Below are 16913 nucleotides of genomic sequence, written 5' to 3' on the forward strand. Positions count from 1 at the left end.
GTATGCAGAAATTAAAACAGTACCATTCATCTCACAAACATATTGTTGACCAACAGAAGCCAAACAAAAGAACTGAAAGCAGGGAGTCAGACACATGCACATCAGTGTTCACTGTTCATAGCAACAGTATTTGCAATAGCCCAAAGGTGGAAACAACACAAATGTCCATTAACACATGAATGGATCGAGAAAATGCATATACATACAATGGAGTATTATTCAGCCTTAAAAAGGAACACAATTTTGATATGGTATACAACGTGAATAACCCTTGAAAACATGCTAAGTGAAATAAGCCAGACACAGAAAGACAAATACTGTATGATTCTACTTATACGAGATACCCAGAATAGGCAAATTCAGAGACATAAAGTAAAATAGAAGAGGGAGGGGGAACGGATACAGGAAATGGATAGTGGTGATGGGTGCACCACATTGTGAATGTATTTAATGCCACTGACTTAGCCACTTAAAATGGTAAATTTCATGTATATTTTACCACAATAAAGACTTAAAAAGAAAAAAAAAGCCAGGCACGAGAGTACATACTGTTCAATTGCATTTATACAAAGTACAACACCAGAAAATTAATCTATGGTGACAAAAGTCAGAATAGTGACCACTCTTCGTATGTTACTGGCTGAAAGAGGACAAAAAAGGGAGTTATGGGTCATTTTCTATTTCTTGATCTGAGCGCTGGTTCCACTGGTGTGTTCTGTTGGTGAAAACCACCCAGCCCTTCGCTTATGAGTTTGCCTCCGTCTGCGTTATTTATACTTCAATCAATAGTTCACCAGAAAACAACAAACGCCCCAGCACATCTTTAGAAAAAAAATGTAACTGCAAAAATCTGCATAAGTTCTTGAAAGCTGAACTTTTTTTCCTGTCTTTTTTGGGGCTCCTGCTTTTCTTGTGCTCTGAGCCTGCGCTGAATCTGTGCCTTCTTTGAAATGCTTTCTCGCCTAATTTACCAAGTTCTCACAGTACCTCGGGCCGCATTCTCCGAGCACCGGAAGGGGACTAAATTGTCTCCTGGTTTGTCTCCCGACTAGCCCTGAGGTTAATTCTTGGAGGTCAGAGACTAGTCCTTACTCATCCTGCCAACGGAGAAGCAGTAAACCCAATCAGCCCGAGAGGCTGGGAGCAAGGCCGGAAGAAAAAGGCTGGAAAGAAGGAAGCGCCATTTGGGTCCTAACCAGCGGTGCCAGCCCGCTCAGTCTTCCGTTCGCGAAACCACGCCCTCTTCTATCGCCAATCCCACCTCCCTCCTGGCTCCGCCCCTCAACTCACGGCTTCTCAGGTCCCGTCCACTGGGCGTGGCTCCGCCTCAAGAGGACCAGGGTCCCGCCAACGATGACTCCGCCTCTCCTTCCGCTGAGAAACCTGTCCCTTTTATTTAACGAATACGTCAGCCCGCCTTACGTATCTTTTGCGTCATCAGTGCAAGGCGCGGAGGTGGGACTTCCTGTCTCTGGGTCGAACAGGTTCCGGGAAAAGCCGGAAGAGACTGGACCCTGGACAGAATCCCGGGGTAGCCAGCCCCTCCCCCGGCCGCTACGGAAAGGTGAGTCCATGGGCCGTCCTTATGAAGTCAAACACTTAGTCTGGACCTTTCAGGTGAGGACCTCCTTCCCTATCCAAGCATAGTACTGGTCCAATCCCCTCTTAATTTCCCATGACTCCCCGCGTACTCAAGCCCCGCCCTCAGCCCCGCCCCGAAGTTTGAGGGGTGTGGACGGTTTGTGACCCCCTCACCCGACTCTACCCCTCACGGGCTTGGGATAACTGGGCTTGAGCACGGCGGCCGGGACCAGGCAGCCTTTCTTCTTGGTGGGCCCACGGACCCCTCTCCAGGCTGCGGGAATAGGACCGCCCAAACGCGGAGGCTTCTCCTCCGAAAAGGCAGGGTCGGGACGCCCCCTCACCGCGCCGTCAGAGTCGCTCACAGGCTCAGAGCGAAGGCCTCTGAGGCGGGAGATCTCGGGTCCTGCCCGGCCCCTGCCCCTGCCCCTGCCCCCTAAAGTTCCCTGTGCCTGTCGTTTTCGCCTCTGTTCGCCGCAGTTTCCTTTTCTGTAAATCGGGGTTGGTGACATTCACCTTGTGATCAGGGGTTAGTTGTGGGAGTGGTAAATAATTGCTACCATTTGTTTATTGAACAATTGCAATGTGCTACGCATTCTGCTAAGTATTTTGCTTGGATGATTTCCCGTCATCTTCAAAACAACCTTATGAGGTAGGTACTATTTTTAACCCCATTTTACTGATGAGAAAGCTGAGGCTCTGGGAAGTGTTATCCAAGATTACAGAGCTAGTAAGAGGCCAGACCGGGATTATAATTTTTTTTTTTTCCTTACTCCAGGGCCCATGTAATAAATAAGGATGTGGAAACTAGTCAGGTTGATGTGTTCCATAAATATTCTTTGAGTACCTGGGCACTATGGTACCTGTGACCCCTGTCTTCCAGGAGTCTGGTAGAAAGAGATGGACAGGTATGCAAGTATAATGAAGTTTTATAGATGCTGTGAGGATAGTCTGGTAATGATCATCGTTAGGCTGGATTTGCCCAGGGACTGCTGTGAAAGCAGCAGGTTTTCCGAGGGAAAGAGTGGGTACTCAAAGAGCAAGCTGAGATCCTTCCTGCCTCTCTAAGAACCTGCCAAGGGAGAACATACACAGTACAAGAAAAGAGATTGAGATGCAGATTGTGAGGCCTATGTTGGAGTCTTCCAGATCCGTTCCACTCAGGTTGTGGTTTGGCAGTTGTGAGCCTATGGTGAATGAGGAGGGTGGTGTTCCTGGTGTCTGTCCTACTTTGCTCCTCAGGGCTTGCTTGCCAGAAGAGTTTCAGGGGAGGCAGACACAGTGTCTGCTGCGTAGTGACTGCCGATGACCCCTACAGGGCCTTTGGGGCTTTCTGTCTTTTGTCCCTTTGGGGAGGTCTGACTCTGCTTTTGATGGTACATTTTCTTTGGCTCAACTTCTGGACCTAGATATGGAACCATAAAGGAGATAGGGTTCAAATGAGACAGTCTTGACAAGAAGGATTGCCCTGTGCCTCCAAAGGGGCCCCCAAATAAAATATTCCAAGCTTTTTGGTCTCCCTGAGGCCACCTGGGAGTCTCCTCAGTGGGGCGTAGTTGCTCGACCAAGTGATAGAAATCCTAGAGAAACTCAGGGCTCAAGAGAAGCAAATGTTTTTCCCCACTTAAGCAGAAAAGTGACGAAGCTGTCAGGTTTTCCTGATGATCACTGGGGGGTTGGAATGTGAGAGAAGGCTGTGGAACTTGAAAGTTAAGAGTTTCACAATAGAGGCGAAGGGCAAGTCCTGAGCTTTAGGTTGGGGGTCCAGAGTTAGGAAGGTTTGTTCCCTCTTGTACAGGACAGTGAACTCCATTTTCTTTTAGGGCTGGGTCAGTTAGAACCAAAACAAACGAGAAACCTGGTTGCAACCCTATAAGCCCTGCTGATGCTCCCCCCCTTTGTTCCTGCAGTGTGGACCCGGTCAGCAGCCAGGCCATGGAACTGTCTGATGTCACCCTCATTGAGGGTGTGGGTAATGAGGTGACTGTGGTGGCAGGTGTGGTGGTGCTGATTCTAGCCTTGATCCTAGCTTGGCTCTCTACCTACGTAGCAGACAGCAGTAGCAACCAGCTCCTGGGCACTATTGTGTCAGCTGGCGACACGTCCGTCCTCCACCTGGGGCATGTGGACCATCTGGTGGCAGGCCAAGGCAGCCCAGAGCCAACTGAACTCCCCCATCCATCAGAGGGTAATGATGAGAAGGCTGAAGAGGCTGGCGAAGGTGGAGGAGACTCCACAGGGGAGCTTGGAGCTGGGGGGGGGGAGCCCAGCCTTGAGCACCTGCTTGACATCCAAGGCCTGCCCAAAAGGCCAGCGGGCCCAGAAAGCAGCAGTCCAGAAGTCCCTCTGAGATGTGAGGATAGCACCTGCCTGCCTCCCAGCCCTGGCCTCATCAACGTGCGGCTCAAATTCCTCAATGACACCGAGGAGCTGGCTGTGGCCAGGCCAGAAGATACCGTGGGTGCCCTGAAGAGGTGAGTGGACTGGAAAGTGGGAGGCTCTTCATACCCCATGTGCCCAGCTTTGGTTGCCCCAGGAGACTGGTATAGACACGGGAGCATCAAGGAAGCGTCAGGTCCAGGCCTTCCTAGGGATGGGTCGGGTATTTTCTGGACACCCACCTTTTATCTCCCCCAGTGCCCTGCTTTGTTGGTGCAGGCCTGTTTGCCTTCTCATTCCTCACCCTCTGTCTTTCCTTCTGTCTCTTCCATTCTTACAGTAAACACTTCCCTGGACAAGAGAGCCAGATGAAACTGATCTACCAAGGCCGCCTGCTGCGGGACCCAGCCCGCACACTGCGTTCCCTGAACATTACCAACAACTGTGTGATTCACTGCCACCGCGCGCCCCCAGGGCCAGCTGTCTCGGGCCCCTCCGCCCCCCTGGCCCCCTCCTCGGCCACTGAGCCCCCCAGCCTTGGTGTCAGTGTGGGCAGCCTTATGGTGCCTGTGTTCGTGGTGCTGTTGGGTGTGGTCTGGTACTTCCGTATCAATTACCGCCAGTTCTTCACCGCACCTGCCACTGTCTCCCTGGTGGGGGTCACTGTCTTCTTCAGCTTCCTAGTCTTTGGGATGTATGGACGATAAGGACATAGGGAGAAAATGAAAGGCATGGTCTTCCTCCTTTATGGCCTCCCCCCTTTCCTGGCCAGAGCTGGACCCAAGGGCCTGGGAGGGGGAGTGGAAAGGATGTGGTGGGTCCTTTTCCAAAGGACATAGGAGGCAGTTGTAGGGCCTCCCCTTCACGTCCACGAGGATACAGACATCCCTTCTGTGCAAGCACAACTCAGGTAGAAACAGGGATGTCATCTTCCTTTACTTTTAGGGTCCTGAAGTTCAGAGCCAAGCTGGTAGCCCAGCTCAGTGGGGAGCCTGGGCTCTGAGGGTTCCCTCCCAGCTGTGACCCTAGCGCTTCCCGTTGTCCTGCATGTGTGCTCCTCAGAGCTGCCTGCCAGGGCGGCTCAGCATGGCCCCAGCATACTTCTGTAGGGCGTCTGGAGTATCTTTCAATTCTTCAGTGGAATATCCATATTTTGAGACAAAAATCACACGGGCAGGAATGAAGATTGTATCAGCTTGCCCTATAGGCACCTAGCCACCTCTCCCTTCTCCCTCCACTTCTGTAGCAGGAATAGGGTGTTCTCCATGTTCTGGACAGTTTCCAGTGTTCTCCCTTTCTTCAAAGCACTTTGCTTGTATTTTTTTTATAGTCCTTTATAGAGCTCTGTCAGGAAGGGGACTGGGGCACAAAGTCAAGCCCCCAGCACTGGGAGAGGCCAGGCCACAGCTGCTGCTACCCTAGGCCTAAGGGTGTAAGCAAGAGACAGCTCTGGTCCTCAGCCAGTGTGCTCCCCTGCCTAGCTCCAAGGACGAGCACAGGATATGGAGCACTGAGCCCCAGGCCCTTGCCTCTGGGACTCTTGGAGGGTCAGTGTCTGTGACTAAATAAAGTTCCATTTTGTGGCTGTGGAGCCTCCTGTGACATTAAGAGAATGGCTTTACTCTGCCCCCAGCAACATGGTAATGAGGGTGGGTAGGCCAGGCTACCAACAGGAGATGCAGTTTATTTACACCAGCAGCCATGGGGGCAGGGGAAATACACAGCGTTTACAAAGTTAGCTACCTGTACAGGATGGATTACATATGCAAAAATAAAAATCTCAAGACCACAGGACAGCGTGAGCCCCACCCCCCTCCCCCAATGACCCCAGCATGCGGTAATGCCAGGCGGGTGGCCCCTGGGCATGCGGGGGGGAGTGATGCATGGAAGGAAAAGCCACCAGCCATGGAAATTAGTACAGAACCCCCCCACACACACTCAGACACATGATAGGATACAGGGTGGACGACACCTAGCCGGGGGTGGAAGGATGGGAATTGAAACCCACACAGCCTGCTGTTAGAGGGAGGGGAATGGGGAGCTCCTAGCCCCTGTTCAACTACATGGTAGGGGGGCACACTCTCCCCAGAAGGAAAGGGGTTTGCTCCCTCAGGGTCCCTGCTGGACCAAGCCCATCTCTTACCCAGCCTGGGCAGGGGGCTCTGCCCTGAGGGCGGGCCAAGGAACAATGGGGAAGTGGATGTGGACAAACCAGTTCCCAAACTACTTCCCACTTCTCCCTCCAACGAGAAGGGGGAAAGGGTATATTGGGGCCTGAGCTGCAGCTGCCTCAGAAGGGAGAGTGGCCCCTGGCCTTCCTCCCTTCACCTCCAGCCTACTCCCAAGACATCTTCTGGGAGCAGGCTGGAGGCTGGCTGAGATCCTCCTTGCCCTCTGGCTTCCCCTTAGAGGAAGAAGACTGGAGGGTCAAGAACAGAGGAGCCCAGGCCCCAGGATTTATTCTAACTCCTGCCAAAATGTTTGGCTTTTTTAAAAAAATCACAATTCTTGGGTTAAAAACCAATTTGTAACCAGGCGTCAGCCACAACCGGAACCACCCTGGGGGGGAGGTTGGGGTTCTAAACAGGGTACTGCAACCCCATCTCCGTTGTTCCCTTAACCCTCTAGGATCCCTAGCCCAAATCAGTCCAACCAGTCCTGGGTACTAGCTACCCAAATGTGGGATAACTCCTCCTGGGAGGAGGGCAGGGGACACATCCAGCAAATGCCAGAGACCTTGGCTCAGGGTCAACTCCACCTGTCAGTCAGTCCGCTCCGCTCCCAGCTCGGACTGCAGTCCTCCAGCTTGGCTCCTGGGGGGATGGTGCCCGCATAGAGGTGGGACGGTACATCTCTTCAGGATGTAGAGCAGGCAGATGGGCACACTAGCATGACAGTCCCACAGCGGGGCAATGCCTAGACACGACACCCCTTCCCCTTCCCCTGACAACCCAGAGCAGAGATTACCCTCTTCCCGCCCCACTCCTAGCACAGGGGGAGAGGTAAAAGATCAGGATTTTCCTCAGAGCCCCAAACCACAAGTACAGAATAAATAACTTAAAAGCGGCTAAGGAAGGGGAAATGGCAGGCTTCAGAGGCAGGAGCATCGAGAGAGGAACTGAAGCTGGTCAAGGTGAAAGGGGGGTGGCAAGCAGCAGTTGGGAACTTGGGCTGCCCTGGTAGGGCAGTGGGGCAGGGTAGGCAGGAGGAACATGGGGCCACCCCAGGAGGGTGAGGCTGGGCCCCTTCCTGGGGCAGGGAATGAGGTAAGAAAACATTTCAAATAAAGCAGCACCGTTCCCTCTCACCTTGGGGCCCCACTCCTCACCAGCCCTGGGTTAGGGAGGAAAGGTAGGGGGGAGTCATTTTGATACACAGCTCCCTCTTCCTACCCTCCCCCTGCCCATTCCTTGAAGCTATAGAGGCTGGAGGCCCTTTCCTGGCACCCAACAATAAAAGGACAGCTCCCGTCGCTGAGGAGGCCCATGGGGACTGAGGGGAAAGGGCTGCCCCTCTGAGGGGCAGGGAAGGCGGCAGCAGTTCTGGATGCCTACCTCAGCAGACAGCTCGCTGTGCCTGCCTACCCCTGGGATTGGGGGCGTTTGATAGGATTCTGCACACAGACAGGACACGCCCAGCCCTGCCCCTCAGCTCCAAGCACCGGACCCATTCACATTGCTGAGGGAAGCTGGGGGAGGCGGCCTCCAGGCTCAGCTTCCAACCCATAGCCTCCCGGGTAGCCACAATGCTCCTCGGCAGGGCTTAGTCCAGTTCCTGGGGTGGGGGGCAGGCAGTGCCCTGGCGCAGTGCCCATGTCAGGCCCCTGGCCTGGCTGGACATCCAGTAACTCACAGAATAAATAGGAAAACCGCCTCCCCACCAAATTTATGTCCAAGGCATAATTATGTCCAGGTCTGAGTCCTGCGTGCCGAGGGGTCGTGCTCCATCACAGAGGACCCTGACACCCCCCAGGGATGCATAACTGGATCCTCTGCCGGCCTGGCCCACCAAGCTTCCCAAGCCCAGACCCCCAGCAGCCGTCCATTTGCCAGGCTCTGCCACCTGGGTGGGGGTCAGGAGAGAGGGCTCTGCTCAGCCAAAGGCTATCCCTTGCACCCAAGTCAGTTGATGTCGTCGTAGATGCTGGGCGTCGGGGGTGCCGGTGGCTTTGGCTTCTTCTTCTTGTTGGAGCCGAGGCCGGAGGCAGTCCCTACCAGGCTCAGATGGGATTTCTTTTTCTTCGTTTTCCGTGACTCAGAGCTGTTGGTACCTGAAGAGAAAGAAACACAAGACATGAAAGAAGGGTTGTGGCAGGAGAATACAAAGTGCCCCCACTCCTTTGCTTTAGGCCCAACTGGATCACCTACCTAGACCCCATCCCTGATTCTCACTCGTCTTGGAGGAGCCTGAATCAGAGGGTGAGAGATCAGAGGAGCCATCCCACTGAAGTCGGCTAATCAGGGCCTGGCTGTCAGTCATGTCAAAGCTGTCATTATCCAGGGAACTCTCGACCTCTGGAAGGACGCTGAAAAGGGGAGGGGCCAGAGAAGGGCTTTAGGGATACCAATTAGCCTAACCTTCTACAACCCACCACCCTTTTGGAGGATCACTTACGCTGAGGGTCCGAGGAAGTAAATCCGCACAGCTCGCCGCTGCTCATCCGTGTGCTGGGGGCAGCGCAGGGACCTGGTGGGGAGAGAATGATCAGACCCGGACAAGGCAGGAAGGGTCTAAGGAACTCAAATGAAGCCCCTCCCCTCGGCAGAGGTGGGCAGGATGGACACCAATAGGGAAGGGATAAACGGAGAGCTCCCACATTGTGGCCTAAGGCCTGACATTAGAGGGGAGGGGTAGGGTGGGAGACCCATTGCTCAAGTCCAGGGGTACTCCCTACCTATGCCCAGGATGAATGTGCAGAAGGGCCCCTGGCCCCCTTTCTAAGTTCTGAGCTCACCTTGTGCACATCTTCTTGGTGTGTTCAGAAATCACCCCACATTGCTGGAAGAGGAATATAAGCTGAAAGAAGGGATGGAGGGGAACCTACTCTAGACCCTAGATGTTCTCGTCTGTATAAATACTAGACTGCACAAGCAGAAATAGCCCGGTGTCCAGAGCAGACAGTCCCAGACCACTAATGACCAAGAAACCTAATTCCAGAGAGAGGACTAAATGGCCCTGACTGCTATGTCACCAGCCTCCTCCAGGGCCTTGACCACTGCCTGTGGCTCCAGCCCACTCCCCAAAGTTTCCTGTTCCCTAGTCCCTCACCGTGGTGAGCAGGCTACGCAGCTCCTCCGGTCCCAGGGTCTCATAGCTGATCCCAGTTGAGTTGTTATACTGGGGAGAACCAGAGGTACAGGTTAGAGAAGCAGCAGCCAAAGAAGGGGGGATGGGGTGGGGGTGGAGAACCAGTCTCTCTCATCCCTTTCTAAGAGAGGAGGCCTTAAGACAGCCCAGCGGTTTTCCAATGATTCCTTCCATCCCACCTGCACACGGGTGAGGGAGGGGTTGGGTCCCAGAACGTAAATATGCAAAACCTAACTACTACTCCATCTAGTGCTTTTGGCTGTTAGCACGAATCCCCACTTGTCTAAATCCCACCCACCCACAAAAAGTAAAATGAGAGGGGACCTAAGAGGGGCAACCCCTACTCACCTTAAAAGGATCCGAATTGCTAAGTTCCCCTGAAGAAGAAAAAAGAAGGGGAAGGGTGTTTGATGCAGAGGTACAGACAGAGAACCCTGAAAATAACCAGAGAGGAAGTGGGGGTGACAGAAGGATCACAGGCCCTCCCTCAATACCCCTGTCCCCCAAACCCCCCACCTCCGCCCTCCAGCAACGAGTCCCAGAAGACATAGCTAGAATCACTCCCATTGTTTCAGCCCCACTTACCATTTTTGTGTTTTAAAGACTTCGATCTTCGAGGGGAATTGGGGTTCTGGAATGGGAGATACCATAGCTTTGGGGAAAGGGTAACGATAAGGGGGAGCCGAGAACCCAGGGAAGGAAAAAAGATTTGACAAAGAAACATCCTCAAATTCCTACTCTTTCTTCCCAGTAAGAGGCCTGTCTACCCATATTCCCCCTCCCCCACCCTCAAGGCCTCTGCTGCCCTCCTGCCCACAACAAACACCCTCATCCCGGACCCAGAGGCACCCAATGACCTCAGACTTGAGTCAAGATACCCGAGGACTCCCTGCCCAAAGGGGAGGGTATCTGTCCTTCACCCCAATTTCCCTCCTGCTTGCCCCAGCTCTCACCTTGTCTGATTTTCTCTTCTTGGCTGTGTAGGACAAAAGGATAAAGGGCAGGGTCACTTTAAGTTCCCAATCTAAGGACACCGAAAGAAAAGTACAAAGCTACACTCTCCCCCCTCATTCAAGATAACAACTTGTGATCGTTACACACCCAATTCCTGCTGGCCCACCTCACCCCAGTGCCCCCAAAGTTTCCCCAGATCCCCAAACACCTTTTTTCTCTGAGCCATAGGACCAGTCGTTGTCATTGATGTCATCATTATCCTCTTGGTCACTCTCAGACTTGTTCATACTGTTGCTATTGGCAATCCTGACAAGGGTAAGGGAGAAAAAGGGTCAAGGCTGCCATCTCTTGCCCCCAACTTCAGAGGTATAGTGGGGCATCTGGGGCCAAGCATGACCCACCCTCTGTACCCTACAAATGCCCACAGGGGACTACACCATAGTACAAGCTGCAAAGGACGAGCAGCTCTGGTTCTAGCAGGGGGAGAAGCCCTCACCGGCGGTTGGCTATTCGGCTGCTGTTCCGACCCATTCCCAGGCACTTCTCCAGATGGGGAGCAAAGCGGGAGGCGGCAATGCTGCGGCTGCAATTGGGGCAAACACACTCCTTGCTCTTCCACTGGTTGAAAACCTGTCCAAAGATGTCCAACCCCGGCTGGTCCACGATCTCTGGGGACAGGAGAGGCGTGGCGATCAGGGCAAGCAGGGGACCCTCACTTCCCACCCGTGGCCCCATGGCCTCTTCAAACCCCTAGCCTAAGCTCACAGGAGCTCTAGGCTCTGCATCTGGTGCAGTTTCCAGAGGAGGAAACTCCAAGCACTACCAGGGCAGGACTAGACGGCTCTCCTTCAACCCTGAAGCTCACCAAAATCCTTCATGCTATCAGGGTCCGTGTCATCCAGGAAGAAGTAGCCACACTTGACAGCCCGGTGTACCTCAAAGCAGAATCCCAAACAAGAATCCTCGACCAGGTCCGCGTATATCTCCTGAGCGATGGCCTGGGCCCAGGGGAGAACAGCCACGGTCACAAGAGTCACAGCCCTGGACTGAGAGCAATTCTCACCAACCAAATTCACCCTGGCCAAAAATAATGCTTTCTTTGCCATTTTTCCCCATCTTGACTTTGCCTTCTTTCTTCTTCCGGATCTTTGGGCCTTTTCAGCTGGCTATTCCCTTTAAGGAACAAGGCTGACTACCCAAATTCCTCTTTGGTGTGGATGCCAGATATAGAGATGTAGAGACATCAACAGAAACAACTAGAGGCACACGTGGGGGAGCCCTCACCTCTAGTTTGCTGTTATCCAGGCCAGACAAAGACATTTCCTCCATTTTCATTTGTAAACTCTTGTGGAGACGGCGCTCTGACTGCTCATAGCACAGCGGGCGGCAACACGGCTGCACACATGGGGATGGGGGTGTTGGTGTGAGTCCAAGGCACCTCTGAACGTTGCCACCTCCCCTCCGCACCTCACTGCCCAGAGCGTAATCCTGGCATCAGGATATACCCCTCCCTAAGGCCTAGGTTCACTAAGTCTGGATGGTCCTTCAGGGCCCGAAAACCAAAGACAACCTAGTTCTTCCTTCCCAGGCCTCAACTCAGGCCCTGGACTCTACTGCCAATCAGAGTCTGGGTCTATAGGAGGCAGCAGCTCACCCCAGGTCCCCAAAACTCAAACCCCTCTTCCATACCCATGGTGCAATGCAGCAGGGGGAGGAGAAGGAACTCTAATGCCTCAAAGCAAACCCACAGGGTGTGGCAAAGAACTGCACACTCCTAAATACACTCCCCCCTTCCCCAGGCTCTCCTCAGAGTCACCTCTGTTTTCAGTCAGGATGTCCACTTGGGGGGGTACTGCTACCAGAAGTAGGAATGGCCCTAGGACCCTACAACCTTCACCCCACTGTCTTCCCTTTAAATAAGCCTCCCACTACAGGAGAGTAGCAGAGTCCACAGAAACCTAGAGCTAAAGGGGCATTTCTAGCCAGCATGAGCAAGAGGGGTAGAGCCCAGTGGGATGGCATGCTAGGAGTGGGCGCTCCCCTTACCTGTTCTTTTAGATAACCACCCACCCTCCCTCAGGACCTGCCCGGAAGTCTCCCCAAGAGCCCCAAAGTCCAGGAATTCCCACCAAAGGATTCAGAAACACTGCCCACAGTCTGGGGCCCTTCTGAACGATGGGTGCGAGTTTAAGGAGCTGCCGGCCTGGAGTGGGGTGGGGACTGACAAATGAGCCAGGGGCACTGGGGAGGGTAGGAGGCCGGGCCTCGGCTCTTCCCCCGTCCCTGCGGCACTGCTGCTGCATCATACCGACTGGGGGGAGGAGAGCCGAGCCACCGGAGGCCGGCGCCGGTCCGGGACAGACCGACCCCTAGAGAGTGGGCAAAGTGGGACGCGTCCCGGCCCCTCTCTTTCCCCACCCGCCGGCAGCCCTGACCGGTCGGGGATAGGAGTCCGGGAGGGTGTCTCTATTGTCCCGGGGGCTGGGGCCTGGCTCCCTAACAAAGGCCCCGCGCCCCCTTCCCGGCCGGCCCTGCCCCGCCCAGGGGGGACCCAGACAGGGGGAGAGCAAGGGGCCCCCGGCCCGGCCGGGAAGCCGGGGGAAGCCGGGCGTTTCCGCGTCGGCCCGGGGGGAGGGGAAGGGGCGCTGACCCAGACCTGGGGGGAGGGGGCCCAAGCCCCGCCTCGGGCCCCGCCCCCCGCCCCCCACAGGCCCCTCCCCCGTCCCTGTCTCCGTCCCGTACTCACCCCGCCCGGGGGGCCGCGCCGGGGCCCGGCGGCCTCTCAGGGCCGCGTCCTCCGGCGGCGGCGGCGGCGGCGGCTGCTCCGGAGCCCCATGTCCGTCGGTCCGTCCTCGCCTCTCCCCGGGACCCAGGGCCCGGGGCCGGGGGGTCGGGCCACCCCCCCGCCTCGCCGCCTCACCGGGCGGCCATGGCCCCTTCCCCTCCCTTCTCGTCCCGTCGCCGCCTCCTCCTCCTCACCTCACCCCGCCCGCGCGCAGTCCGCGCGCCGTCCGCGCGCCCCTCCCCCCGCCCCCCACTCCAGCCCGCCTCTCCCGGGCGGGGGGTGCGGCGCGAGCCCGGAGCGCGCGCGCGTGCCGCGACCGGAGGATGGATGGATGGAGCGAGCGAGAGCGCGAGCGTGCGCGCGCGCGCCCCTCTCCCCCTCCCTCCGCGCGGGCTCGAGGCCAAGCGCGAGCACGCTCCAACCTCCTCCTCTTCCTCCTCCCGCCCCTCCTCAACACCCCGCCCCCGCCCTCCCTTCCTCTTCCTTCTTTCGCTTTCGCGCGCCCAGCGATGGCTCGCGCCTGCTAGAAGGGCCCGAGCGCGTGCATCTGCCCCGCGGCCGCAGCTCGGCAGCATTTGCTCCAGGGGGCGGGGACCGGGCGGGGAGGAGGGGCGCCACGCCGCCGTCCAAAGTACCGGCGGACGGGGACGGAGGCGGGGATATGGGCGGGGCCTTCGGGAGACACTTCGGCCAATCGCCGTGTCGCTTCGGCCCGGCGGGCCCAATAGGATGGCGGTGGGTGGGGCGGCGTTCAAGGTGAGGTGCGCGGTGCGCTGGGGGCGGAGACGTTGTGCCGTCCCGGCCGGCTCCGGGGCGGGGGCAGCGGGTGGCGTCTAAAGAGAGCGCCGGCTCCCAGCCGAGCCTGGGACGCCTTCCGGCCCAGGCTCCCCCGCCCTTCCCTCGGGGCTCCCGGCTCTCTTTTTCCCCCAACCCCCCCCCCCTTGGCGTTTGCCCTGAACCGTGCAGCCACTTCTGTGAAGAGGCCGGAGTTAAAGTGGGGTGCAATTAGCACCGCAGGGCAAAAAACCTACGATGCCGAAGGGGTTTGTCCGAACCTCCGTTCCCGGCTTCTGGACGGGTCTCAGCCCATTCCAGGCCTGAGAATCAACAAACGCCCGAGATGAGGGTCCTCCGCTGAGGGTGGAGGCCGAGCTGTGCCTTTCTGAGCGAAGCGTCCTCCTCGCCCTCATCCTAATTTAGATCCCACACCTGCTCTCCTTTCCTGCTTCCGGAACCCACGCTGGACCCTCCACCTCTCAGACAGCCTGGCACCAGTCAGACCCTTCTCCTGACCCAGTGCTACTCTCCTGGTTGTGCCCATAAATGCCCGCTCTTACTGTCCGCCTTTACCTTCTGAAAGAAAGGGCCTTTCTCAGAATCCCAGCCGCAATAGATACCTAGACTGGCGCTTCCATGCCGGTTACTCTGTGACTGGAGTCCTGGACCAGGTCTATGACAGCCCTCTTCCCTCAGAAGATAAGATTAAACGGGGAAAGTTTTAAATCATATACTTTGGGACCATCACTGGCTCTTTAATCTTTAGCAAACATTTACTGAGGAGATGGTATTAAGTGATTGAGACCAGGAGTCAGACCCGAATTTTAATCTGTGGACTTGACAAATGAACTTGAGTAAATGAGCTCTGAAACCTCAGTTTCCTCTGCTGTCACTGGGTATAAAGATAGTACCTATCTCAGGTTGCTGTAAGGATTGACAAGTCTGTGAAACTCTTAGCTTAGTGTAACTCTCAGCCTGGTAAACCTTAGCTGTTATTCTTACTGTGCTCTGTAAGAATTCTTATGGTGCATCCGTGCTGGCATGCAAGCATGAAATAAGACAGCTGTACTTCCTCAAGAAGTTCACAATTCGCGGAGTAGACAGACCTGTAGGAAAATAATTGCCAAACAGTGTGATAAAAATGAGAGATACACGAGTACACAGTGAGTGGTAGGAGGAGGGATCAAATGATCTAAGAGAGTTGGTCAGGAAAGGCTTTTTGTAGTGGGAGATGAACCAGGTCAAGGTAAGCCAAGAAAGCACTAGACATCCCAAACAGCTAACTCCAGAAGTATGGCTGGAACATAGAATGGGTGGAGAAGCAGCAGGAAGCGAGCAGGTCAGACCACACAGGACTAAGGGTGGGTTTTAATCCAATAGGCCGTGAGGAGTCCTCAAGGAGCATCATTTGAACAGACTTGCATTTTAAGTAGATCATTCAGGAATGTGGAGCCTGGATACAACCTTAGAATCAGTAGGTTTTTATTATTTATTGAGGTATTTGGCGTAAAGGAGAGAAAGACGCTGAAAACACCTTTAATCAAGATGGGGAACTCTGAGGAGGAGTTGTGAAGAGAATGACAAGTTTGGGATATGTTGAAGCAGTTACTACGGGATCAGCTGGTGGAGACTCTCAGAAAGTGGTTGAACTTGGGTCCAGAGCAAAGGATTGAGGCCAGGCCTTCAGATATCTCCACAGCGTGAATCAGGAATTCACTCCAATGATGCCCAGTATATGCCCTGAGGAATTTACACATGTGCAGGAAGCCTTCCTGTCTCTTCCCTGTTTGCCTAAATCCTCCTCAGACCAAACTGCTTTACAATTGGACTATACTATTCGTTCAGCACTTGGCCTGGGCTGCTCTGTGGTGGTGACCTCTTTGGGTACATGCCCAGTCTTCACAATTAGCACCAGTCAATAAACACTAAGGACTGCACTGGCCCAGGCTCTGGGTGAGGCCCTGATGTCATAGCAGTGAGCCATAACGACATACTTGTCCTAGTGGAACGTACAGACTAGCATTAGCATAGCCTGATGTGGAAGAAACAAAACTGAGTGTGAAGGCAACCAAGCTGCTGAAGAAAATAATGGCATGGAGATTTTTTTTTGTCGGGATCAGAGGAGGCTCCCCTGAAGGAAATGATCTTTAAGTGGAGCTCTGAATTAACTAGGTGAAGAGGGACATCCTAGGCAGAGGGAACAGTTATGTGTTTAGGCAGAATGTGTACAGGCCCAGGAAGAGTGTGGTATGTTTGAGATATGGATGGCTGGTGTGTGGCTAGAGTTGGGGCAGAGAAGCCAGCAGGGACAACGGATCACCCAGGGCCTTGTGGGTCATACTTACTCACACATTCAACAAATGTTTCTTGAGTGTCAAATGTATGCCAAGCAATTTTACTTGGATTACTGTAATGAACATGCAGATAAGTTGTCCTCTACTTGGGGAGATATAAAATAAACAAGTGAACAAATACATAAACAAGGAGATGTAGCAGAAGGCCTCTCTAGAGAGGGTAGTCAGGGAAGGCCCGTCTGTGAGGTGACATTTGAGCTGAAGCCCAAAGGGTAAGAAAACCTATGTGTAAATTGTGGGCATAGTATTTTGGGCAGAGAACAAGTGCAAAGGTCCTGTGGTAGGTATGTTTGAGGAACAAAAGAGAGATCACTTGGCTGGATCATTGTTGAGTAGTTAGGAAAAGTGGGGTGAGAGAAGGTGGGAGAAGGGAAGAACTTGTAGGGCCATGGTAAGGAAGATATGGTAAATAGTTAAGCACAGAAGAAATCAGATTTGCTTTTAAAAGAACTTGGGTTGCTATGGGCTGTAGGGGGCAAGAGTACACGTGGGAAGACCACTTTTAGGAGAACTTGGCAGAAGTCGAGCAATGGTGAGAGACTTGAATAGGATAGGGACGGCGGCAATGGAGGAAGGTAGACAGATTTCAGAGACAGGGAAGTGGAATGGATAGGTCTAGGCAAACAAATGATGAGGTAACAGAGGGAGAGAGGAGTCAAGGCTGAAATGCTGGTTTCTGGATTGAATGGCTAGATGGTTGGTGACTATTTGGGGTCTTAAGGTATGAGATGCTTGCAACATGCCACAGAGGGTACACAGAAGTTTATACAGGTCTG

General features: G+C 54.4%; 2 protein-coding genes across 8 annotated transcripts; one reads left to right on the forward strand and one right to left on the reverse strand.

Annotated features, from left to right (window-relative positions):
* The first annotated feature begins 1442 nt into the window (after positions 1 to 1442).
* On the forward strand, positions 1443 to 5551 carry TMUB2 (transmembrane and ubiquitin like domain containing 2). 3 transcript variants are annotated; one of them, XM_081027306.1, is made up of 3 exons: positions 1443 to 1564; positions 3492 to 4055; positions 4301 to 5551. In XM_081027306.1, the coding sequence occupies exons 2-3, from the start codon at positions 3517 to 3519 to the stop codon at positions 4665 to 4667; spliced, it is 906 nt and encodes a 301-aa protein (XP_080883432.1). In that variant the 5' UTR covers positions 1443 to 1564; positions 3492 to 3516; the 3' UTR covers positions 4668 to 5551. The 3 variants fall into 3 exon arrangements, with proteins under 3 accessions (XP_080883432.1, XP_080883433.1, XP_080883431.1); XM_081027307.1 differs by having other exon boundaries at positions 1479 to 1617; XM_081027305.1 differs by having other exon boundaries at positions 1559 to 2233.
* Positions 5552 to 7820: 2269 nt separating this feature from the next.
* ATXN7L3 (ataxin 7 like 3) lies at positions 7821 to 13109 on the reverse strand. 5 transcript variants are annotated; one of them, XM_081027304.1, is made up of 13 exons: positions 12968 to 13109; positions 11506 to 11616; positions 11087 to 11219; positions 10718 to 10889; positions 10430 to 10527; positions 10221 to 10243; positions 9853 to 9898; positions 9616 to 9644; positions 9229 to 9297; positions 8915 to 8958; positions 8575 to 8646; positions 8328 to 8485; positions 7821 to 8230 (listed from the first exon to the last, which is right to left on the reverse strand). In XM_081027304.1, the coding sequence occupies exons 2-13, from the start codon at positions 11554 to 11556 to the stop codon at positions 8082 to 8084; spliced, it is 1044 nt and encodes a 347-aa protein (XP_080883430.1). In that variant the 5' UTR covers positions 11557 to 11616; positions 12968 to 13109; the 3' UTR covers positions 7821 to 8081. The 5 variants fall into 5 exon arrangements, with proteins under 5 accessions (XP_080883430.1, XP_080883428.1, XP_080883429.1 ...); XM_081027302.1 differs by having other exon boundaries at positions 9616 to 9701; XM_081027303.1 differs by having other exon boundaries at positions 9853 to 9919.
* Between the last annotated feature and the right edge of the window lie 3804 nt (positions 13110 to 16913).

The sequence above is a fragment of the Rhinolophus hipposideros genome (assembly GCF_964194185.1).
Source record: "Rhinolophus hipposideros genome assembly, chromosome: 20".
Classification (NCBI taxonomy): Eukaryota; Metazoa; Chordata; class Mammalia; order Chiroptera; family Rhinolophidae; genus Rhinolophus; species Rhinolophus hipposideros.

What these genes read in the sequence shown, in the direction of transcription:
- TMUB2 (XM_081027305.1), top strand. Translation starts at nt 2,199, where the DNA reads ATGATTTCCCGTCATCTTCAAAACAACCTTATGAG. An exon ending in CTTCAAAACAACCTTATGAG is followed by an intron (nt 2,234 to 3,491) that starts GTAGGTACTATT and finishes TTGTTCCTGCAG; the next exon opens with TGTGGACCCGGTCAGCAGCC. An exon ending in ACCGTGGGTGCCCTGAAGAG is followed by an intron (nt 4,056 to 4,300) that starts GTGAGTGGACTG and finishes CCATTCTTACAG; the next exon opens with TAAACACTTCCCTGGACAAG.
- ATXN7L3 (XM_081027301.1), bottom strand. Translation starts at nt 11,556, where the DNA reads ATGAAAATGGAGGAAATGTCTTTGTCTGGCCTGGATAACAGCAAACTA. An exon ending in TGATAGCATGAAGGATTTTG is followed by an intron (nt 10,890 to 11,086) that starts GTGAGCTTCAGG and finishes TCCTGTCCCCAG; the next exon opens with AGATCGTGGACCAGCCGGGG. An exon ending in CTATGGCTCAGAGAAAAAAG is followed by an intron (nt 10,244 to 10,429) that starts GTGTTTGGGGAT and finishes TGTCCTACACAG; the next exon opens with CCAAGAAGAGAAAATCAGAC.